Source organism: Rhineura floridana, chromosome 14, assembly GCF_030035675.1.
Source record: "Rhineura floridana isolate rRhiFlo1 chromosome 14, rRhiFlo1.hap2, whole genome shotgun sequence".
Taxonomy (NCBI): Eukaryota; Metazoa; Chordata; class Lepidosauria; order Squamata; family Rhineuridae; genus Rhineura; species Rhineura floridana.
In genome coordinates, this window is record NC_084493.1 from 21,386,639 (window position 1) to 21,412,574 (window position 25,936).

Consider the following 25,936-nt stretch of genomic DNA (forward strand, 5'->3'; position numbering starts at 1 on the left):
ACTGCTCTGATGTCAGTGGCTCTGATGTCAGTGGGCCAGTGAACCTGCTTCGGGTTTTAATCTGAACTTTCAAGGAGCTGTCCAAGGTTGGTCCTTGAAAGTTCAGGCTAAAACCTGGAGTGGATTCACCGCCTCACTGACACTGGAGCCACTAGTCTCCACTATGTGTAAGGCAGGTTCTTATGGACAAATATGGTCTTGTGCCTCTTCTTACACTGGTTTACATTAACTTTCAATGCATGGGAGAAGCAGATCAGGGGCTGCACTTACACTCCTCCCCCTCCAATTTTCTGAAATTCAAGCGCCCCTCTGGAGAGAGGAGAGAGATGCTGCCAAGACACCTCCCCCAAACCAGCCTCTCCAGTCAGCTTCTCTACTCACTCAAACCCTACAGCGTTCAATGCGGTCACAAGGCCACCAGCACTCACCACACTGCTCACAATGAGACATCTGCTTGCTTGCGTACTTGCGTTCGCTTCTCTTGGAAACAACTTGCAGCTTTGACATGAAGCTTTTTTTTTTGTTTTTTTAAACCTCTTTGAGTTTCTTTTTTTGTTTTGTTTTTTAAATTAATTTATATATATATTAAAAAAGCAATAGTCCTTTGGTCCCTAAACTCTAAGGAATGATATGACTTTGAAAGAAGTTAATCCCATCTCCCTGGACTGGTGATAAAGTGGGACAGAATCCTCACCCCCCACCCCAATCCATGGGATATAGATATATAGACCTATTTATATATATATCTTCTGTTAAGTTCAACATCCTCTTAGCAACTGATGTTTCCAAATGGATGCGGAAAAAAAATTCCCTTTTTTTCTTTCCCCCTTTTAAAAACAAAAGCGTTTCCCAGGTGTAACATATAGGCCCGGTCCAAACCCACTGGCTTTGGTTTAGAACTGTTAGGCCTCCCTCTTCTGAAATCTCGAGCATCGCTCAAGTGCTTTAGAGAGAGGCTGGTCCCACCAGCAAGCTCTGTGCCCGCGACCTTTTCCTCTTGCAAAATCCGACCCCTCTCCTTCTGAGGGTTTGTTTTAAAAAAGTCTTCTCCAGCGGCCTCTTCTGGTCATGGAGTATAGAGTCGGCAAATATCGACGCCTCTTTCCCTTTTGTTCAATATTGTCACAACCACCTTCTTTGCTTTCTCTTGTCTTAAAGAGACAAAGAAAAAGAAAACAACCCCCCAAAATCAAACCCATTTGGAAAAGAAAAAAGAAAGAAAAAGGTACAACCAAACTGGCTCTCCTCTTTTTTCAGGAGCATCCTGCCTCCTCTTCCACCTCCTCCTCCTCCTCCTTCTCCGTGATATGTTGCAAAGAAAGAGAGTGACAAGTCTGGAAACGGCACGTGGGACAAGGGGAACACTCTTTGTACGCCGCATGGCATCCCATCTGCAAGAGAGAGAGGGAATGTTAAGAAGGTCTGGAGTGGTGCCAGGAATGAGCGTGGGGGGTGGTGGTAACAGCATGAAGAGGAAAGAAGGCCCACCCAGGACTGTCTCCATGTAAAAAATGGAATAACATAGCATCCAAATTCCCACCAAGAGAAGTTGATTTCTGAGATGTTCTGGATCAGGGTTGTTGTTGGACTCCAACTCCCAGCAACCCTAGCCAAGATGGCCAATGATCAAGGATGATATGAGTTGGAGTCCCAGTAATATCTGGAGGGCCACAGTTTCTCCACTCCTATTCGAGATGATGCAAGTTGAAGATTTTAGGGCTGGGCAGAATACCCTTCACCTTCATGGGACCATTAGTCTACCATGAAGGAGGTGGTGATAATATTGATGCCTTTTGGGAAGAGGCAAACGTCGTAGTGCTTTCAGGTGGGGGTGGACTTAAAAGGTGGCTGAGGTTTCTTTATTCTTTTGCCTAAAAATAAAAAATAAAAATAAAAGCTAAGCTGCCATGGGGGCAGCCATTTCCTCACCCCCCCACTCTCAAAGAATGCCTTTGAAAACTATGCTACATCATGATGCAATTTTAGGAAGGAACATAGGGAACTGCCTTTATGAAAGACCAATGATCCATCCAGCTCACTATTATCTACACCACTGTTCTTCAACCATGGACTACAACTCCCATCATCCCTGACCATTGACTGTGCTGTCTGGGGATAATGGGAGTTGTAGTCCAACACCTGGGGACCCAAGACTGAAGAACAGTGGTCTACATTGACTGGCAGGGGCTCTCCAGGTTTTCAGGGAGGGGTCTCTTCTTACCCTACCTGGAGATGGCGGGGATTGAACCTGGGACCTTCCCTACGAGAAGCAGATGCTCTGCTGCTGACCTACTCCCTTCTGCAGAAGCTGCCCTATACCAAGGCAGACCATTGGTGTGCCTAGTTCAGCATTGTCTACACCAGGGATGGACTCCCAACTCCTGTCAGCCCCAGACAACATGGTCAATGTCAGAGACAGTGGGAGTGATAGTCCAACGACTATAGCTGGTTTACATTGTCAAAGGGACCTCTAATCTACTTGGTTGAAATGTAAGTTCACACCCCAACTGAAAAGTGCTGCAATTCCCCCCCTCCCCCCAAATTAATACAATCTTCAGGGAAGGTTTTAGGAGATGGAGTCCATCTTCTGGAAGGCCATGGGCTAGGCAACAAAGCACCTCCTCTCTCACTGAACACAGGTGATCCAACTGAGTCATCCCTCTTGATTCGATGATTTCATTAAACTTTGCACATACACTTGTGAACCTATCTCTACATGCTTAGGACTAGAAACCTTTTTTTTCACTTGATGAAAAAGAAGTTGGATTCTGTCCCCAACTTTGCTTTTTCCCTGCACTTGGCTAGAACTACTTGTGGCCCCAGAACAGGACACGCAGAGGGGGACAGGACTCGAGCAGCTTCCATTCTCCGTGCATTTTTGCCCTGTTAGAAACACAGGAACCTGCTGTATGCCAGGTCAGACTATTACTCCATGTTGACCAGTCTACTCTGATTGGCAATGGCTTTCCAGGAGTCTTGGGCAGAGAAGTGTCTTTTCCATCACTTGAAGCCTGATCCTTTTAACTTGAGATGCCAGAGATTGAACCAGGGACCTTCTGTATGCTCTATATACGCTCTACTGCTGAATCAGGGGGCCTCTCCTGTGTAGAGCTATATCAGTAATGCTCCTGCTCCTTCTATTAATCTCCCTTCTCTGCTAAGGTACCATACTCCATCCCTGCAATCAGGACTGGGGATTTTTCTGTGCAGAAATGGTACAGAGCAGAACAGGGGCTTTTGTTTGGTGCACCTGTCTTTTATCCTGGAGTACACAATCATGTAATTAATCACAGGATCATTATCTCCAGTCAGGAACATGGGGAGCTATCTTATATCAAGTCAGACTGTTGGGCCATCTAACTCAGCATTGTCTACAGCAGCCTTCCCCAACCCAGTGCCCTCCAGATTGGATTGGGTTCCAACTCCAATCAGATGCAGCTAGCATGGCCAACGGTCAGGGATGATGGGAGTTGTAGTCCAAAACATCTGGAGGACACTGGATTAGGGAAGGCTGGTCTACACTTACTGGTAATGGCTCTTCAAGGTTGCAGACAAGTCTTTCCCAGCCCTACAGGAGATGTTGGGGACTGCACTTGAGATGTGCATTGATTATTGCAATGCACTCTATGTTGGGCTGCCCTTGAAGACGACTGGGAAACGTCAACTGGTCCAAAATGCAGCAGCCAGATAACCAGCTGGAGTTCCCTTTAGAACTCATATCATTCCTTTTTCGAAACAGCTGCATTGGTTGCCAGTTCGTTTCCAGGCCCAATTCAAGGTGCTCATGTTAGTGTTTGAAGCTCTAAATGACTTAGGTCCCAAATATCTAAAAAACAGCCTACTTCCCTGCGGACTCTGTCGGCTATTGAGATCAACAGAGAAGGCCCTTTTGGTAGTTTTGCCACCCTCAGAAGCTCAGGGAAGAGAGGGCATTCTCTGTGGCAACCCCTAAGTTGTGGAACTCCCTGTGTCTGGCATCTTCACTGTACAGTCTTCAGCAAATGCTGAAGATGCATCTCTTTATTCTGGCCTTTGACACTGATGTGTACTTTTAGAACCCACCCTATTGTTTGTGATGTAATTTTAGGTTGTTTTATGTTTTAATGACGTATTTTAAAACTGTTGTGACCTCCCTGTGACCTTTGGGTGAAGGGCGGGCAATAATAATAATAATAATAATAATAAATTCAAAACATGTGCTCTCCCACTAAGCTACAATCAAGGAGTATTTTCTGTCAACCCCAAGGAGTGAGGTCTTCATGCTCTTGAGACTGTGGAATGCCTGAATTTCTTTAAACATCAGAGTAATACAAAGGTCAAGAATGGGGAACCTCCAGATGTTGCTGAATTACAACTCCCATCAGTCCTAGCAAGCACGGCCAATTGCCAGGATGATGGGAGTTGTTCTTCAGCAACATTTGGAGGGCCACATCTGATATAGGCTATAAATTGTGCTGGAATGAAAAAAGAGCTAGTAGAACCTGCTGTTTCTTGTGCAGGATGAACTTCTTAAGAGAATCCCAGTTGTTTTACTCAGCCATTGTTATCACACAGTAAATATAGAGGGCACACACATCAATTGTCACATCACAACAGAGAGAAAAGAAGGTACAAAGAAGGACAAAGTGGAGTTTATGGGCTCAAAATATCCACAACTAGTAAAAGACTGACCAATCAACACTCCAAAAACTATCCACCATGGGCATCAATATGGCACTGCACAACCGCCAAAAGAGAGGAGGAAGGGGTGGGAAGAAGAACTGATAAAAATAAAGCATAGATATATAGAAAGATCCACGTCAAGTTCATGCAACAAGATTACAACCGGCCACATGGCGTCATCGAAAAGGACGATGACAACATGAGTTAAGTCACTTACAGTTTCGGATAATTTGGGAGGGGGAGTTTTTGTTTGGGTCTCCCATAACAGCTAGAGGGTTGCTAGGCAACTGTGGGGGTCATCCTTGGAGCTATGATTGGCCTGGTCTGCTTAGAGACAAAGTTGTGGATGGGTTGGAGGAAACAAAAATATAAAAGAAAAGATGAATCGGTTTGATGGAGTCCTCAGTTCAATGGTCATTGCTTCTTCTGATAGTTCTAAAATGGAGCAGGAGGCCTCCGAGAACAGCAAGCCTCCTTTAGCAGGCCTCTGAATACCAGTTGCTGGGGAACACAGGCACAAGTGCGCTATTGCCCTCACATCTTGCTTGTGGGCATCACATAGGCCAGGGATAACAACCCGTGACTCTCCAGACCAGGAGTGGGGAACCTTTGGCTCTCCAGATGTTGCTGAACTACAACTTCCATCGGCTCCAGCATGCATGGCCAATGGCTAGGGATTATAGGAGTCGTAGTTCAGCAACTTCTTGAGGGCCAAAGGTTCTCCACACCTGCTCCAGATATTGGACTAAAACTCCCAGCATTCCTGACCATTGGCCATGGTGGCTGAGGCTGATGGGAGCTAGGAGACCAGCAACATTTGGAAGGCCACAGGTCACATCCACACCATCCATTTAAAGCACTCTTCTACTACTTTAATAGTCATGGCTCCCCCCCAAAGAATCCTCGGAAATATAGTTTGTTAAGGATGCTAGGAAGTGTACACTCCAAGAGGCCTCCCCTCAGCTTCCTTAACAAACTATAGTTCCCAGGATTCTTTAGGGAAAGCCATGAGTGTTAAAGAGGTAGAAGAGTGCATAAAATTGGGGCAGGGAACCTTTGGCTCTCCAGATGTTGATGAACTACAATTTCCAATAGCGCCAGCAAGCATAGCCAATGGCCAGGGATGATGGGAGTTGTAATTCAGCAACATCTGGAGGGTCAAAGGTGTCCCATACAAGCTTTAAATGGATGGTGTACATGCCACTACAGATTCCTCACTGCTTCTGTAGTAGTAGGGCTGTTCTTGCAGTCTTCCACCACACACCCCTTCAAGGAACTTCACTGTTGTGAATAGTTTGCAGTGAATATGCTACTTACAGTGCAATCCTGTGCACATCTATTCAGAAATAAGCCCAATTGAGCTCTCAGATAAGTAGATATAGGAGTGCAGCCTAAATTAACACACAGCCTGAGCCACAATTTAAGCAAAAATAGTTGGATTCAGGCTAACTTTGGGGCTGATTTACACAATGCCTTGATGTGGTTAACATTCTATGAATTGTGTTTTTTTCTTCTCTTTTTAGAATGGCCGGGGACTTGTGAATGCATCTCACCTCATCCTAAAACAACCCTTCAAAATATGTGTTGAGCCAGGAGATTATAGCCATCATGACAATAAACAGCAAGTCATGGCAGCTTCAAGCATTTCATTTAATTAGCATTTGGGGTGGATTGTAATTCTTGCATTTTGTTGGGCTTTGTCTTGTACATAACCCCAAGGAGCTATTTCAGACTAAAAAGCAGGTTAGAAATTGATTAAATAAATAAACAAATTTATTCAGATTGCTCCTTTTGCCCTGAGTTTGAATACAGTTACTTGGAAATAAGATCCACTGGCTTGTATCCAATGCTAGTTCTTCTCAGAGTAGACTCACTGAAATTAATGAACCTAAGATAGTCATGTTTATTAAGTTCAATGGGTCTATTCTGATTAGGACTAGCATTGGATGGAATCCATTGATTTCAATGGAACTAAGTAATTATGCCTACGATATTAATTTTCCATTGGTCAGAAGTCACATTGGATTTCTTCTTTCCCTCCTGTTTGCAGATTTATTTTCAGGCTACAAATACTCAATTCTCTGTCTCTTTTTATACGACGATAAAAGCTGAAGAAGCTCTGTCCTCCTTTGGATCTGGCCAGCCTACTCTGTGACTTAAATCATATATAGTCAAAACTGGCCTGGAAAGTGATTGCTCAGGGAATTTTCAAGCAATGGTCTGTTTTCTGATGGGTGTGGGAAGAATCATTAGTAAAGAGATAAACAGGGAGGACTTCCATGCTTAACTCTAGTGCAGAGGTAGAAACCAAATGTTGATGGACTACAACTCTCATCAGCCATGAGCATTACCCATGAGGGCTGGGGCTGATGAAAGATGGAGTCCACCAACTTCTTCTCTACAGCATTCAGGAAGTATGAATTCTGTCCCATTAAAAAGACCAGTCAGTGATCTTCCTCTAGTACTTTGTTGCTTTGCTCTTTGAGTCTTCTTTCATGAACCATAGGTGGGCTCATGGGGGTTAGGCAAATCACAGAATCAGAGAATAGTAGAGTTGGAAGGGGCCATCAGGCCATCGAGTCCAACCCTCTGTTCAGTGCAGGAATCCAACTTAAAGCATATCCGACAGGTGGCTGCCTCTTGAATGCCTCCAGGGTTGGAGGGCCCACCACTTCCATAGGTAGTTGGTTCTATTGTTGTACCACTCTAACAGTTAGGAAGTTTTTTCTGATGTTCAGTTGAAATCTGGTTTCCTGTAACTTGAGCCCATTATTCTGTAACTTGCACTTGGGTGATTGAGAAGAGATCCTTGGTCCTCTGTGTGACATCCTTTCAAGTACTTGAAGAGTACTATCATTTTGCAGTTAGCCTTCTCTGCTGTAAACACTTTTAATCAACCTTGCTGTTCTCCCTTAAATTCCTTCCAACTTTGTTTAGAACTGCGGAACCCAGAACTGAACAGAAGAGTAAAGATGAGATCTTATAGCCAAGCTACATATTCAGAAATATCTTTTGATACTATACTATTTTACAGAATAGACGGGGGAGAATATCCCTGTACATCGAAAAATAACTACAGGCCAGGTTACCATAAGGAAGACTTTTTTTTAGAGCAATCATGTGATTGTGATAGCTCACCTGGCTTCAGAAGTGGTACAGACACAGCAAGCTTGGAGCTTATGATTTTCTTTCACATGTACATCAGCTGTTAGCAATGACGAGCTGTGTACTGTAGTGCTATGATTTCACCTGTCCTGAATATTGCTGCTTCTGTTAACACAGACTAGCACTGGTCTTTTATGAGCAATATGACATTGTCATTGTAGTTTGTTTCCTGTTGATCCCTTTCTTGGCACTGATAGCCACCAGGACTGTTTTCAACAACGGGCTGTCTTTCCTTGGCCCCAATTCAATGGAGAGTTAAGTGATGGATCACTGCCTTTATGTTCAACATGCCTTACAGCTGCTTCCCTATATTTGCTTACTTAGGCACCATTCCTCATCAAGTCCAAGGGTGGCTAAGGACAGGACCGCATCTTACATTTTAAAACTGTTGCCCTCCACACTGTGCTATGGCTCAACAACTTTCAACAGATAAGAATTAAGGATGAGTCCAGAAGACACCATATCAAGTAACAATGCCTCATCTAGCCATGCTCTAGTGACATCCAGGCTCGACTACTGCAACGAGCTCTCTCTGGGGCTGCCTTTAAAGACAGTTTGGTAAGGGTGAACTTTAGGCGCATGATTTTCTTGTTCTAGCAGGCCATTTAAGGTAGCTTTTGGTTTTATGGTGATTTCATTGTTGTATTGTTTCATTTTATGTATGGCTTGTTTTATGTACAACACTTAGGAATGGGAATGATGACGTGGTATATAAGAGTCTTAACTAAAGGTGCCCATGCATCACCCTTTACAGAGGACAGTTCTCTGTTTGAAGGAGTGTCAGCCCTCGTTTTGAAGGAGATTACAGAGAAAGAGCCTTCAAAAGGGAGAAGGGGGCCCTTTGAAGTTGCCCATAAACAGTGAGAACCTGAGGAGCAGACGGAACAGGCACACAGGTCACCTCATCAGTCTCTCGCTATAGTGAGATGGATTATATTTCTATGTAAATTCTAGTAATTATTCCTAAATTTGCATCTATACATACACATTAGGATATGTCCCTTTTATTCAAATGTATGCCCTCTTATTTTTTTTTTGTGATCCAATTCCTCTCTTTTGATTTATAGTTGATTAGGGTTTTCATGTTGTTACAATACAACCGTTCAGTCCCTCGTCCCTCTCCCCCACCTCCCCTCTTGCCCCTTCCACTTTTAGTTCTATCCCTCTGCCCCAGGCCTTTTTCAATAATATTACCATTGCTTCCTTTAAGTTGTTTGACCTGTTGTACAATGTTCAGGTTCCAATTAAGATTAGGATAAGCGAATATTGATGCTGTGTTGGGTTCCCAGGTTAGCAATTGTTGAGTTGGAGGAGTTTCAGCCATTCACATGATGGTTTGGAAACTTCAGCTGGAGCAAAATGCCCAGCTATTGGCAGATGCCAGCGGGTTGGAACATGAGACACCCATAATGTAAAATATGGACTGGTTGCCAGCAAGTCTCTGGGCCCCATTTAAAGTGCTGCTATTGACCCTTAAAACCCTAAATGGTTTGGGACCAGGTTATTTGAAAGACTGCTTTAATCCATGTTGAAATCCACTTCCGAGGACCAACTTGTGTGCCTGCTTATCAAAACAACTAGGCTGGCGAGAGCCATCATCATGGGCCTTTCGGTGGGCATTGATAGTTTATTTGTGTACCACTGCCTTTTCATCATTTCAAAAGTAGTCCGAGTAGTTGGGCTACTGTCATTGTGATGCTGCTTTATTTTGGGATCTCTGTTTTCATTCGGCTAAGAGCTATTTTAATGTTACTGCTGGTGGCCAATGTTTCATTTTGCTGTGACAGTGTGTTTTAGTTTTAACTGTGAAAGTTTTTTTTATATAACATTATAAATTTAACCTATTTATTATCGTACACCACAGTGTAACAAAGCTTTTCTAAAAGGCGGGAAATACATTGATCAAATAAGTGGGTGAAAGTTCCCCCCAATTCCAACCCCGGGATTGATTTGAATTGGGACTGTCAAAATGTTTATTTATTTATTGAAGTATTGATAATCTGCACTTTTGTAATAGGAGCAAGACCGGAGAACACTCAGGTGTGTGTGTGTGTGTGTGTGTGTGTGTGGAATCTCCTCATAGAGTTCTAAATTTGTAATGACTGCCCCGAGCCCTTATCTCTACCGGTGAAGCCCCAAATCTCCCTTATTTGGAAGCAGCAGCCGCTGGGTTCATTGTTTCCACCTGCCTTGCCCCACCTTCTAGCCCTGAGAGCCTCCATAATTGAACAGTTTTGGGAAGAAATCTGATGGGACTTTCTGGTCTTTTGGATTAACAATGGGGGGATGGTGGTTGCTATCTACTAATATAATAAGTTTTGGGGCTACCTTTCAAAAAAGAGATATTTTTATCAATATGCAGCTGAATTTTGCAATAATGATTAATTGGGTGATAGAAGGATTCAGTCTTGTGACACTGTCACTTTTTTATATGTGAAAATGAATTAGGAGTCCCATTTGCATCTGAATGTTTTGGTGATAATATAAAAATGAACATAGTGTGTGGGTATGCACGCACGCACGCGCACACACACACACCCTCCAGTCCCAGGAGCTTTCATAAGGGAACTTCTTCTATAAGAATGAGAAGATTTTTCTGGCCTTTTAGGCTGAGACATAAAAGATTTGGGGCTGCTTTGGGATGTGAAGTTATTGGCCTCCATGACCTATTCATGAGCTTTATGCACCCTTAAAATTTTGATGTATGATAAATGAACTATTCATTGTTGATCTTTTTTTTTAAGTGTAGTGATATACTTTTCATTATGTACGGCTGTCTTCTGGGTTGTTTTTTTTATTATGAACCACTTTGAGCACAGAGTATTTTTGGAAAATGTAGCGTGCAATAAATTGACTATGACACTCAACATCCTTAAAAATGATATATCTTTCTCTATCCCAATGAAGAAGATGGGAGAAGAAAACAGTTATGCTTGAATCCTGTTAAAGTCAATGGGACAAATTGGCGTCAGTTAATCTAAATTCTCTTGCTATCAACAATGTAGGCACTGTTCTTACGTCTTGGTCTGTTTGACCTGCTGCTGATAACTGGTGCAATGGTCAGAGTGTTGGACTAAGACCTGGGAGACCAGGCTTTGCATCATCACTTAGCCATGAAGCTCACTGCGTGAGATTGGGCCAGTAACTATCTCTCAGCCTAACCTACCTTGCCAGGTTGTTGTGAGAATAGAACAGAGAGGGGAGAACGAGGTATACCACTTTGTGCTCCTTAGAGGAAAGGTGGAATAAAAATGTAATAAATAAATAAACTTCTTATGGTTTTATATTGGACTTTATCTTATTGGCATCCTATGGTTTGTTTTATTTGTATTATGCTTTTAAATAATATGCTGGAAGCCATCCTGTGATTAGTCCTATGTAATGAAATGTGGTCTATACATTTGGTTAATAAAGAAAAATAGATAGAATAAATTCACTTTATTTGGGTCAGGGTTATTCTCTATTTCTAAAGACAAAAGAGCAACTGTTTAGGACTGCTGACATTGGACTCCTCCATTTAAAGCTTTATTTGGATAAGTCAATCCTCTTGGGGTAAGGCCATTCATTATGTATTACCTTTTCGCTTATCCCATGTGAAGGACATGGTTTGGCTCAAAATGTATTGAGATTGTCTATCTTGAGCTAGACGCACCATTTGTAGTTTTCTCCTCCATATTTTTTAAAACACCAGCCTTGTGGCAAAAGCTCAAGGAAGCTCAATGCCTCTTCCTGCTGTAAGTGTAGCTGGGGCAGTCTTCCCTGCCAATATCTTACCTGTGTTCAGGGCCAAGGTGAACAGGGGTCAGTAGGGTCTGTTGGCATCTTTTGGCCGCTTTAGTTGGACCTTTAGCCTCTTCATGCCGATTTGGAAGCCGTTCATGGCCTGAATGGCTGCCTGAGCGCTAGTTGGATTGTCAAAACTGACGAAACCTAGGATGGGTCAAGGGGGAAAGTGGGGTGAAAAGGGGTGAGAACAGAGAAGGAAAGACATAGTTCAGCACTAACGACAGCAGTGACCCTCTCTGTACCATCATGGTTTCACTGCAAGTATTTCACAGAAAATAGCTCTTGAGCATGTGTAAGGGGCCTTTGGCCCTCCAGATGTTGCTGAACTACAACTCCCATCTGTTTCAGCAAGCATGGCAAATGGACAGGGATGGTGGGAGTTGTAGGTCAGCAACATCTCCAGAGCACTGGAGGAACTCAAAATAGGTGAATGTTAACCAGCGGTTGCTTAAGAGCAGGGTCCCCAACCTGGAGCCCTTCAGATGTTTTGGAATACAGTCCCCATCAGGCCCAGCCAGCACAAACATACTGGCTGGGGCTAATGTGAGTTGTAGGCCAAAGCATCTGGAGGGCACCAGGTTGGGGAAGACTTCTCTTAATGGTGATGGAAGGTTGGGTACCAGCTTGGGGAAGGCTGATGGGTCTCGTAGTCCAAAACATCTGAAGGTGGCCTAGGTTGGGGAAGGCTGTCTCAGGTCATTATTTGCTTTCCAACTACTCAAGATTCTTCTTTAATAATGGTTACTGAAAATAAAATTGAAGAAATCCTATCTATAACTCATGGAGTCTTGGTTTGGTTTTTGGCCATTTGGGGTGTTGTGAGGACACAGGAGAGAAGTCTTAAAGCTGATATTTACCATTTTTATTATTAAAGAAAGCTTGCCAATGGATGCTCCTTAGTGGTTGGACCAGGCTGTTCATTTATTAGTGCCAAGTTTCATTTTAAAGGACCCTGTTTGGGTCTCCATCCTGCCAAAAGTAACAAAAGAGATATTGCAAGCAAGGAACCACCTTTCCTTTTTAAGTGTTCCCAGTTTGCATGGACACTCCCTAAACGGAACCTATTTTCTTAGTCTGCTTCAGTACTCTTGTTGCACTATCTCTGATTTTTCTGATCTTCTGTATTTCCTGTAGCTGCCTCTTATGTTTTATCAATGTAGATGGCAATTTTTGAGAGTGCTAGTATGCACCAATGGAGGTTGGCTCAGGGCAAATGGGGCACTGCCCTGTCAACCTCAGTCTGCCCCCAGGCAGCCCCCACATGTTTGCCTTCCTACTTAACAATAAGGTCAGGGGGAGGCCCTGCCTGTCAGCTTCCTCCTCTGTAGACTCAACATTGCCCTTGTAGAAAGCCACAGGGAAGAGGATGGGAACAAAACTGGAATTAGTTGGCTCCACCTATCATTGACTCTGGCTCCACCTACTGTTCGGGTTCCCTGCCTTCTGCCCTCAGCAGTCTTAATGGTCTCCAGCCACCACTGATTCAGATAATGTCAGCCTTAGACAAATTTGGCCCAGGCTGATGAACAGTAACAGCCCATGTGTTGTGGAGGAACTCCTGACACCAGCATCACTGCAGCTTACCTGGACAGAGCTGGGCAGACCCCCATGAAGCCCCGGCCTCTCCGCCACTCTGCCCTCTCCCAGGTAAACTACAGTGACATCAGTGTCAGGAGAGTGGCTTTGCCCCACGACACGGGCTGTTATTGGCTAGCAAGGGGCAACAGCCTCTTGATCAGCCCATTCCCCCTTCCTGCTGGAGCTCGGTGCATTTCATGGAGCAAACCCAATCTGTATGAGCAGCACAGTAATTTATTTATTTAACACAGGGGTCACCAATGTGGTGTCTGTGGGCATGATGGCCTTGAGGTGTATCCCGGGCACCCACAAAGCCCCCAACTTCCCCCACCTCTTTGTCATGAGATGGTGAGGTTCATAAGCTTTTTCTCCCTACAGAAGCACATAAAGCTGAAGGAGGAAGTTGGAAGAGTAATGCTCTATCCACTTCCTTTTTCAGCTGTATGTGCTTTTCAAGACTCAGATTAATTTTCCTGGTTTTTCCAGATCTTTTGGAAAAGCGAAATGTGATGGGAGCGGGGAGAGAAGTGACCCGAAGGAGTGGCACCCATAGCACTTGCTCAAAAATCCAGATGTGCCCCCAGGCCTAAATAGGTTAGCAACTCCCTGATTTAAAACATTTCTATACTGCCTTTCAGATCAAACTACAAACATGCAATAAGGCAGTGCTAGGAACAATCGCAGCAGAGCAAAGAAAAAAAGGTCTTTGCTTGACATCTAAAAGCCGTGGCGGCTGGTGGCTCCATGTCAGTGGGGAAATGGAATCCATTCCAGGTTTTAGTCCAAAGTTTCAAGGTGCTTCAGCACCTTCAGCACTTGGACAACTCCTTGACAGTTCAGACTAAAACCCAGAGCAGATTCCACTGCACCAACTGAAATGGAGCCACCAGCCACCACTGCCTAAAAGACATTGCCATGGGTATCAGGTGAGTCTTCCTAGAGAAGAGTTGCATAAGCAAGGTGCCTCAGCAGAAAAGGCCCTATCTCCTGTAGTCACCTGCCTCATTTCAGATGGCAGGGGTACCTGGAGAAGGGCCTCTAAAGAAGGTCTTAGTGTATAGATAGGAGATAAAACATCCCCTCAAGCCTCAAGGTCTCAAGTCATGAAGGGCTTTAAAAGTAAGCATTAAACAAAAAAGTCCAAGGTAACAAATCCTCCATGGCGCAGAGTGGTAAGCGGCGGTAATGCAGCCGAAGCTCTGCTCACGGCCGGAGTTCGATTCCAATGGAAGGAGGAAGTCGAATCTCCGGTAAAAGGGGTCGAGGTCCACTCAGCCTTCCATCCATACATGGTCGGTAAAATGAGTACCCGGCATATGCTGGGGGGGGGGTAAAGAAAGGCCAGGGAAGGAACTGGCAATTCCACCCCATATATACGGTCTGCCTAGTAAACGTCGCAAGACGTCACCCTAAGAGTCGGAAATGACTCACACTATAAGTGCGGGGACACTTTTACCTTTTTAACAAACTTAAATCAATTATATAATCCATCTATATATACACAAAGCATCACATGTCTAGAATTCCCATAATGCATTAACAAAATGTATTACATAAAAATGGAGTTCTACCTAATAGCATAAAAAAGAGCAAACAAGAATACAAAAATTCAGAGATGTGATGGTAAAAAACCCTCTGTATTACATAAACTGAAATAGATAAATCCATGAATTAAACAGATTAATTAATATAAGATCAAATTAATAAAAGCACAACATGTGAAAAACCTCCTTTACACATGAGTTCATCCAAATAAAATCCAATCTTCACACTCAGTTGTATTAAAAGGAACAATTTATGACCATTGGATCCTAGAATTTCATATTGATGGGTGCAAATTTTTGAAACCTGCGCCAACTGGAGATATCGGCTTTTGGTTTTAATATACTTGAGTATGAAAATTAGATTTTATTTGGATGAACTCATGTATAAAGGATACTGTATAACAAAACAGGCCAATGAAGAAGGCCAATGAGCTGAAACACAACTGGCATTTTCAGTTATTCAGAGATCTGGATTACAGCATATTAAGAACATCTTATGCTGGCATTTTAGCTATTTAAAGAACATGATTGAAGAAGAATAAGAAAATTTTATGTAGTGTATAAACAGTTCCTTTCTGTTTAGATTTTTACAAGATTTTTCATATGTTGTGGTTACATTAATTTGTGATATGTTTCGATTATGCATTGTTGAGCCTCGGCTCTCCCTGAAGGAGCAGGGAGGGGAGAGGCATGAGTTTCAGGCGCCTCAGCTGCCAGAAGGCGCAGAAGGCCCAGGAGTTGTTGAGTCTGCTCGGGACCTTGGGGGGGGGGGCAGTGAGCCTGAACTCCAGCCAGTTCCCATGGGTGGCGAGAGCTCCAAAGAGGAGAGTGCGCCACCTCCAGTTGTTCCCAAGGACCCGTCAGGGGACGCCCTAGAGATCGTGCCAACTCCTCCCTTGCCAAGCAGTTCCCAGGACGCTTCCAGTGTGACGCCCCCTCCTGACCTCGAGCCTGCAGCCCAAGAGCAGGTGTCTTCCGATGAGCCGTTGGAAATATGCCCCCCTTCGCCTTGTGCCCGCCGCCATGAGAAACCGACAGGGCAGAGACAGGACTTGCGAAGGAGTCAGAGATTACAATCGAAAACGTTCCCTACTTAAGCTGGCAGCTCACAGAGGGGAGTTGCTGAGTCAACTTCCTTTACACGCCGCGGAGCATGTCTAGAGTGCAGATAGGGATTTCTAGTGAGTAAGGCAGGTTTCTATATGAAGCGCAATGTCTTTGATGTATCCATTACTTTAATAAAGCAAGATTTAATTGCACCCGCGTCTCTGTCTCGTGGTTCCAGCTCTGGACGGGACATGCATTTATTTAATTTGTACTATTTTTTGTCTGGATTTTGGTATTCTTGTTTGCTCTTGTCTTTTTGATGTTATTCACTAATAGGCAAAAAAAACTTGTGGTTTAAGAATGTACCTATAGCCAACAGATATTTCTATCAAACTAGAAAAAGCAGGGAAATTGGGCAGCTATAGTGAATGCACCAGGGGAGCAGGAGACCTGACCTCCTCTCTGAGATATTGTACTGTCCTACAAATTTGTCAAAATGCAAACACAATTTGGGTTGGTCTTTCACAGTCCAATCCCTTTCCTGTGTAGCTTGGAAGAATTTGGTAACATGTGCCTCTGAGCATATGGTGAGTGATAGCAACACCTGCCATCTCCAAAGATGGAGAATTGCATTTTTGTATGTTTGTTGGTATTTTTCTTAATTTGCTTCTTTCCTGTGCAACTACTGTTTCTATAGAGAATCTAACATAGACAATTATATTTCTCTCATTATCTGTCAGGGGAATAGGAGTCTCCTAGTAACTATCAGCACCCTTCACAAACTACACTTCCCAGGATTCTTTGGGGGAAGCCATGGCTATCTAGAGTTCAATGAAAGTCTGGCCTGGGTGTGGCCCCCTGATTAGCCAAGCCAAACAGCTGTGAATGTGGCTTTTAGAACATTGACAGTTGGCTCTTACTGAGCATGCCCGGTGTTATAATAGACTTCAATGCTAAAAGTATTAAATTAATTAAAAATTAGCCAGGCATTTTTTTTTCACTTTTAAACTGCAGAAGATGAAGGTCAGAGTATGGGGCAAGGTCAGTAATAGGATTACAGGTAGTCTGTGAACATGGCTGATTTTTAATTAATTTCAACAAAGTATAAAACCACTGACAGAAAAAAGTCCAACAGGGGTCTGGATTTGTTTCCTCTTGTTTTACACTTTGAACTCTCAATTCTCTCTGACTGGTGTATTGCCATGAAAACGTAAAGGGTTGTTAAGCAAGCGTTTCTGAGTTCAGGATTTTAAGTTTTGCAAGGTTTTGTTTTGAAATGTGCTTATGGGAAGTAGCAGAATGGCATGGAGGGGTATTTTCAATTTAACATTGCAGAATGCGAAAAATCCATGCTGGCTATAGAATACAGCCACTTTTGTGGCTGTATAATTAGGTAGAATTCCATTTTTATGTAATAAAAATATATAATTTATTTAAGTTTGTTACCCTGGACTTTATCAGCCAGGCATTATTTTTCTCTTTTTTGTTTGTCTTCAAAGGTAGGCACCAGCACTTTGAATTGTGCTTGGAAAAGGACTGGAAGTCAATGGAGCTTTTTAGGCACTGGCAAGATGTGGTCCCAAAATCCAGTCCCAGTCAGTAGTCTAGTGGCTGTGTTTTGAACAACTTGCAATTTCTGGGCAATCTGCAATGGCAACCCCACACCTATTGCATTGCTGTAGTCTAGTTTTCCCCAAACTGTGGTCTTCAGCTGTTTTGGACTGCAACCCCTACCACCAGTGACTACTGGCCAAGCTGGCTGCAGCTGATGCAAGTTGTACTTCAAAACATCTAGAGGGCACCTGGTTGGAAAAAGGCTGCTAGTTCCCAAACTGTGGTCCGTGAGCTTCATTCAGGTGGTCCGTGGCATGTCTGCATTAAATATATTGGTTTTAATTGTATTTTATTGCTTACATTGTATTACAATTTTGGATGCAAATTGTAATACAGTATAAGAAATGAGAAGCAATAAAAATACAATTCATATTCATGCAGCATCTTGCACAGTGCATTCTACAATAGACAGAAATATAATGAAGTGGACCACCAACACCATCAGCAAGTTTCAAGTGGGGAAAAAAAGTTGGGGAACCACTGCTATAATGCATAAACTGTGTCAGCATAGTCAAGTGCCAGATGCAAGGGTGGATCCAGATTTGGATGGGGGGAGAGGACTTCAGGAAAGTGCCCACTGGAGGACCCTCTCTTACATCAATGGCTTGGTCCCACCAGCAGGCTTAATCAGGCAGTTGGTGCAGGCAGCAGCAGGACCTTTGATGAGCACCAGGCAGCCCCCAGTGTGAATGAGGGAGTGGCCACTTTAATTTCCCACTATGCACTGGAGCAATGCTATATAAGGGACATTGTGGGAAATAAAACCAGAAGCTCTCAGACCTAGCCACAGTGGAGAGGAGGATGCCAAGTGCTGATGCCAGATCTGGCCAGACATGTGCGGGAATTTGCAAGTAAGAAACAGCCAGACTGGGTTGGACCATGAACGTGGCTTGTGAAACTCTCAAGCTGGTGGCTGTAAGTTAAATTAAGATTTTATTTGCTGCACATGAGATGCAGGTTATGCTTGCAAGGTAATAACTTGGCTGCATTTTGGAAGGGGCCTGTTAATTTGGAGCCCTAGGTTAGTGCCTGCTCTGCATACTGGTAAATCTGGCCCTTCATTTTCTTTTAGATACTTACAAATGAATTGTTTTATTATATGGTTAAGTAACTTCCCAGCGAGAGAAGTTAAGCTAATGGGCCTATAAATTCCTGCTTTTAAAGTTGGGCATTACGTTTGCCTTTTTCCATTCCCTTGGAACCTCACCTGTCATGCATGATTTCTCAGAAATGATTGCTTCGTGGTTCTGAGATGCCTTCGGCATCCTAGGGCGTAATTCATCATGACCTGCTGACTCCTAATCATTTAAGGTAGTCAAATACTCTCTGAACAGATCTTTGCGTATCCTAACCTTTGCCCCTCCCTCATTCTTTACATCGATTCTACTAATCATCTGGTCACAATTTATCTCGCTGGAAAAAAACAAAGCAAAGTAGACACTGAACAATTTTGCTTTCATTTTCCTGTGGATTACTAGCATTCTTTTCCTCTAATGAACCATTTTCTTCTCTTTCTGGATAGTTTTGATGTGTTCATAGAACCTTTTCTGATTGTTCCTAATATAGTCTCACGGTATATGGCCTGAAGGCACTTGCGGCCACCACCTTGCTGAAGCTAAGCTAACCAGTCAGGAAGGTTATGAATGTAGGAAAATATAGGTGGTATCCAACTATGTTATATAAGAGTAGACCTACTGAAATTAATGGACCTAAATTAGTCATACCCATTAATGTCAGTGGTCTACGTAGGTGCTAAAGCACCTTGGACAGCTCCTTAAAAGTTCAGACTAAAGCCTGAAGCAGATTCACTGCCCCACTGACATTGGAGCCACCAGCCTCCATCGTCTAACACTGGATATAACCTTACATAAATAACATTTCCACAGGGATAGCCAACACTGTGCCTGCCAGATGTGGGTGGACTACAACCACATCTTTGGTCATCAGCCATGCTGGCTGGGGCTGATGGGAGCTGGAATCCAACCACATCTGGAGGGCACCATGTTGGCTACCCCTGCTTAGACATAAGGGGCTGGAAGCATGCAGTATCCTTTGTTCATCTTATGAACCAAGATGGAATATGCCATTCCCAAGCTACCACTAGCTAAGACCCAATCATATACACGGAGAACGTAGCAATGGCCCCAAAATGCATCAGTGGCCTGGTTTTACATTGCAGCAGTAGCATATACAAGAGCCAACTGCATAGCTTCTACAGATGTTGGAGTGGGTAGAAACCATATTATCTATGTGAATCTCATGATTGGTTCTTGCATATATTACCAGTGATGGCCATAGTTTCTTTAACTTGCCTTGGGAAAAAAAAAATTTTTAGCATTCCATGAGTATATGCAAACCACCGGGACTTCCGGGAAGGGTGACTTAGCCTGTGCCTGCTTTTGAGACGGGCTCCTGCCTCAAAAGAAGCTTATTCAGATATATCAGTCAGTTTTTTCTTTTTTTTTTGACTGATTAAACTTCTCCCGGGTAGGGAGAAACGAAGAGATTAACCTCAAAGCCTATTTTTGTTGGGACGACCAGATCTCATTAATTTATGGGACGAGGTCCAGCCGACGAAGGTGGGACGGATTTTTAACAACAAGCTCTATCTGGAAAAGCGAACGTTCATCTTATCTTCTAAGAGAGAACGCACTAACAGGCAAGCACCCTTCTTTCTATATTTTTCTTTTACTTGACTTAAATTGTTGCTGTTTAAAAGAGATTTGCCAGATTGATCGGTTTTTGACATCTCACTGGGGAGCCGTAACTTCTCTCTGCTACGCACTAATTAATAGCTTATCTCTGTTTTTGTTGCAAAAAGCTGTCCTGGATTTGCATTCTAAAGATATACACAGAAGAGGGATTTCTATTCCAGATTTTTATTTTGAAAAATATTATACTGTTTTGAGACTACTCTCTTTTTGGTCTATTTTATTTTGACGAATCTGTTTCTTGACGATTGCCATTAATTGTTTCGATCCTGGGAACTGCATTTTGTTTACTTAACTATTGGAGAGATAAGGCTGTCTGCTCTGTTTATACTGTGATGTCACCAAGTTTGGAGTATTAACCCAATTGTTGCTGAAATAAGAAGTGGTTTTCCTATATTTTTCTTTTAAAATGGCAATTAAGAAAGTGGCTGAGAATCTGGAAATAACTAGGTTTCAGAAAATAATGGATGAGATTGAGATAACGAAAATTGAATTGAGTAAAATGAAGCAGGAAATTAAAGATATAAGGGTCCCTGTGAGAGAGGTGACCCTGGAAGGGGTCCCTGTGAGAGAGGAGACCCCGGAGATTGGAACAGGGGTCCCTGTGAGAGAGGAGACCCTGGAGACTGGAATAGGGGTCCCTGTGAGAGAGGAGATCCCGGAGATTGGAACAAACGTGGAACAGGAACAAGATTTGGAGTCTATGGACTTTAGAAATAAAATCTATTGTTTGGAACTCAATGTTATCTCTGAAGAAATTAATGAAGATTCTAGAGATAAAGTTATCAATGGCATGGATTATCTTCTGGACTGGAATGATGTGATGGAGCCCAATATAGAGAAAATCTATGGAATTAACTGCAGCCATGTGACAATGGAAAAACTTTTAAGAGATGACCCAGTGTATTTTGAAAAAAAGAACAGAGATATGATTTTACAGCAGTATTTCAGCAACCTATTCAGAATGGATGGCAAGAAAATATTTGGGATAGAGGTAATTCCCATCAGACTCTTACTATATGACTATGGCTTTGACAGCAAGATTATTATGGAATACTGATAATGGAAGATTGGATATTGAAATTACTGGACTTAACAAGACTACTGAAGATGGAAGATGGAAAATGGAACTAATAGAGATAATAGAACAATGGCTACTGAAATTACTGAACCTAACAGATTCTGATGTGATGGATTAATTGAAATGTTTATTTTGACTATGGTTATAACAATAAGATTATCATAATTAGTAATGAGATGGATTAATCGATATGCTTATCTGGAAAAAAAAATTGATAGATATATTTCTTAAAGAATTGAAACCTCTCTTTGACTTTTTGTGGAAAGAATAAAGTAATGTTTATGAGATTTGATGATTAAGTAAGATAACTACTGGAGGAAAGTGATTTTATAATATGACTTAAGAGACAGGATTGTTATATATTATAGACTTATAACTGATTTGATCTTTGACAAATGGGAAGTCAATATTTTACTCTTTATTTTTTATTTATTTTTTTTTCTTTTTTCTTTTTGTTTAACTATTTTTGATTTTGTTTTTTGTCTTTGAATGTTTTATGATTTTGTCTTGTATGTTTTATGAAAATCTGAATAAAAATTATTGAAAAAAAAAAAAAGAGTATATGCAAACCACCACAATTTTTTTAAAAAAGAAAAAGTATGAGTGAAGCATGACCCCCTCCATTCCGAAGCAAAACACACACCCAACATTTGAGAATGTAAAGGGCAACAGGGAGGGGAAGCCAACCTGGATGGGTTTAAAAGATGATTAGATGGATTAATGGGGGATAAGACGACCCATGGCTACTAGCCACAATGGCCAAGTTCTTCCTCCACTGTAGGAGGCAGTGTGTCTCAGAAGACCAGTTGCTGGGAATCACAAGTGTGGAGGGTGCTGTTGCACTCAGGTCCTGCATTTGGGTTTTCCATAGGCATCTGGTTGGCTACTGCGAGAACAGGATGCTGCACTAGATTTGATTTAAAACATTTATATACCACTGAATCATGTGCATTTCTAAATGATGTACATAAAAACAAACCATACATAAAATAAAGAGTAGAACAATAAAATCATGATAAAACCAAATATTACCTTCAACTGCCTGCTGGAACAAGAGAGTTTTAGTCATATGCCTGAAGTTCAACAAGGATGGGGCCTATCTAATCTCAGGTGGGAGGGAATTCCACAGGGTTTGGCCCGCTATACGGAAAACACGGCTTCCAGTCATTACGAGGCGTGCATCTGAGCCTCCAGCACAGACTCCCCCAAAGATCTCAATGATCAGGCAGTGATATAATAGATCAGGTGGTTTTTCAGATATCCTGGACCCAAGGTGTTATGTGCCTTGTAAATTAAAACAGGAACCTTGAACCTGGCCTGGTAACATATGGGCAGCCAGTGCAAGATTTAAAGCACTGGAATTCCATGCTTGCTGTAGTCTTGGATCCAGGAGGCTTTTCATAAGTTTTTATATTTTGTTCTTATGCTAGAAATGAGAAACACCTTGACATCTCCTTAGCTGGAGATGGTGTCATTTCTTGCGGGGGAGCATGGGCTTTACAGTTTCTCTGCCTTCCAAATTGAATCAGTAGGCAGAGGAAACTATGAAGCCCATCTGTTCTTTTCTGCTGCGTCGGTGGGATCAAACCCCACATCAAGCTGGACGTGAACCAGAGGGGGTCTCTTGGCCCCACTCACAGAGGGGCAAGGTGTTCATACTGGCAAACTCTCCCAACTGTGAATTCAGCCCATCATTAAATGCTGATGCACATAATCCAACCCTTCTGGTGGGGATTTTATTTTTACATCTACCATGCTGAAAAATTCCCTTCTCACTGCGCTGTCGTGTCATGCAACATGATTCTACTATAATGAGTTGGATTTTAATGCCCATTCACTCAGGTTGGAGACATTCTTTGGGGGCTCTTCGCAATCCTTTTGTTTTAACTTTTTGGCTTTAAAAGAGGATTTGACAAGGCTATCAAGGGCAGCTAGCCATGATGGCTATGCTCTGCCTCCACAGTCAGAGGCAGTATGCGTCTGAATACCAGTTGCTGGAAACTGGAGGGGAGAGGGCTCCTGCACTTGGATGCTCCTTGCAGACTTCCCTTGGGCATCTGGTTGGCCACTGTGTGAACAGGGTGCTGGACTAGAAGGGCCAATGGCCTAATTCAGCAGGCTCTTCTTATGTTCTTAACCACCCTGAACAATTGGGTGTCATCAGCAAACCTAGATACCTCACTGCTCACCCCTACCTCTAGATCATTTATGAACAAGTTAAAACCACAGGTCCCAACACCAATCCTTGGGGAACTCCACTTTCTACATTACTCCATTGGGAAAAGTGTCCATTTATTCCTATTCTCTGCTGCCTGTTCCTTGACCTCTCCTCTTGTCCCATGGCTGCTAAGCTTACTCCGGAGTCCTTGGTGAGGGACTTTATCAAAAGCCTTTTGAAAGTAAGTACACAATGTCAAGCGGATCGCCTCTATCTATAAACCAGTTGACACTGTAAAATAGGGCTAGCCATTGTGGTGCCTTTCAGATGTTGTTTGACTCCAGCTTCTATCAGCTCCAGGGATGATGGGAGTTGTAGTCCAACAGCATTTACAGGGAACTATGTTGGTTATAGCTGGTCTAAAAAGTTAGAGAGACTGGACTTACCCTTGCAGAAGCCATGTTGGTTTTGCTTCAGGAAGACTTATTCCTCTGTACCAGGGTGCCTAACTTGTGACTCATAGGCCTCATCCAGCTCCCCAAGAGTTTTTTGGGTAACCCCCAAGATCCTCCCAAATTTGTCATTTTTTAAACATTGGACTGCCTCAGTGGGAGAGGTCAGAAGCAAGGCTCATTCCATCACCTCCAGCTCCATCAGGCACCTCCTACCCCTGAACTGTTGGTATGACAGCTGGTCATTATAAGAACTACTATTTAAGAACTGGTGCCTGAGTTTGCTTTTTTCCTCTTCCCACCCTATCCCTATTTCTTTGTGTGTCGTGTTTTTAGATAGTAAGCCTGTGGGCAGCGACTGTCTTGTTGTAACTGACTATATTTTAGCCATACATTTTGGCTGAAGAAAAGGGTACATATCCTCTAAATAAATAAGTAAAAATTAAATATGGTTAAAGTTTTCTAAACAAACAAACAAACCTTTGACTACTCTTAGGTGTCCCCTGCTGTGATGTCATTGTGCCCCCACAAGTCCTCCCAGTTTTCCATTTTTAGATTTTTTTTTTAAAAAAGCGGGTACCAACCTCCTTGAGTATTCCACCAGCTGACCCCCAAGAGCCAATCCCTGTGCACCATGCCCTATAAAACCTTAGCTTCAAAGCCTGCTACTCATTCTGAGCTTCTTGTCTCAGGTATGAGGACCTGGCTGCTCCCATTTCCTGGTCACTGCTCTGGATTGTGACTCCCACATCCATCACATTAAGCATCCATATTGATATATAATTGTGTTGCTTCTTTTATTTCCTATATTGTATTTCATTGTATTACCATTCTATGTACTCCCAATTGTAATACAATAAAATACAATATATAAGAAATATGAGAAGCAATAAAGATACAATTAAGAATCAAACAGCATCCAGCAGAGCACCTTATTATTGCTATAAAATGCAGAAAAATCAGTAAGTGGTCGACCAAGACCTTCAGCCATTTTAAAGTGCTCCGTGGGAGGCGGGGAAGGTCTGGGAACCGCTGGTGTAGCCAACACTGACCAAGATAGACACAGTATAAGGCAGCTTTCTACATTCCTAGAATCTCAAAGCAAGCACATTGGGTACTTACCAAAGCATTTACTTTGGTTGGTGGCACGGTCAACAAAGACTTTGGCAGAGATGACATTGCCAAAAGGCAAGAACATCTGCATAAGCTCCGCATCCCCAAACTCCTGGGGCAGGTGATAAATGAAGAGGTTACAGCCTTCAGGACCTAGAATAACAACACGGGTGCACATACAAAGGAAAAGACATGCGTTAGCAGCAAAGAGGCCACACATCACGTTTGGCTACTTTCTCACAATGCATTGCTTTGCATTTTGCTTATCTGCTAGTTCATCTGTCTTTTTTAAAAAATGCATCAATTATTTTAGTTTTTTACATAAAAGTGAAACATTACACATCTTGAGCAAATATCTGGGCATAGAAATAGTATAAGATCAGATATCGTATGTTAAAAGCAGTTCATTCAAACCCAAACCCAGACTTACAATAAGTTATTTCTTTGCATGTCAAAATATGATTCCTAATGACCTCAAGACAGATAGAGAGTAGCATAATAACGTCTAGTTCAGTGGCAGTCTCAGTTCCATGGCAAAGGGCCCCGCTATTACCATCTTGGTCAGTCTTGAAATACCCTAAAGTAAGTACCAGTATTGGGGATAATGTTAGCATCCTTTCCTTCCTGCCTTCTACACTGGGTGCCTCCAGACCTCTTTCTTATTAAGCATTCATTGTGATTTGTGCTCATGATGTTATTGGGGCGGATATACATGAACACACTTTTAATACCATTTGTGCCTGCAAAAGTTGTCATACTCTGCTTCATTTCCAATAGGTGTATGTCCCATAGTTTCTTGCTAAACTCCTGCAACTTCTCATATCACAAATGTTCTCGGCTTTTTTTTGTCCTGCTTTTGTTGTTTTTATAATGCAAGAGTGCCCCTCCACACAGCAATACTGCGATAACATTGGGGAGGCATCACAGAGCAATTAATGAAGTGGAATGATGTATGGACGGTCCAGTATAAATCCGCCACTAATGTGCAATTATTGCCTCAATGATATGTTGAAGAATACATCCGC

At 42.7% G+C, this 25,936-nt stretch overlaps 1 protein-coding gene across 1 annotated transcript in view; it reads right to left on the reverse strand.

Moving 5' to 3' along the window:
- Nucleotides 1–207: 207 nt before the first annotated feature.
- Nucleotides 208–25,936, reverse strand: part of CELF6 (CUGBP Elav-like family member 6) — a 239,295-nt gene continuing 213,566 nt past the window's right edge. The window contains exons 13-15 of the mRNA XM_061595758.1: nucleotides 24,921–25,064; nucleotides 11,602–11,757; nucleotides 208–1,391 (exon numbers count right to left, since the gene is read on the reverse strand). Of these exons, the coding sequence (XP_061451742.1) occupies nucleotides 11,630–11,757; nucleotides 24,921–25,064 (272 nt within the window). The 3' untranslated portion in view covers nucleotides 208–1,391; nucleotides 11,602–11,629. The remainder of the gene's footprint in view (nucleotides 1,392–11,601; nucleotides 11,758–24,920; nucleotides 25,065–25,936) is intronic.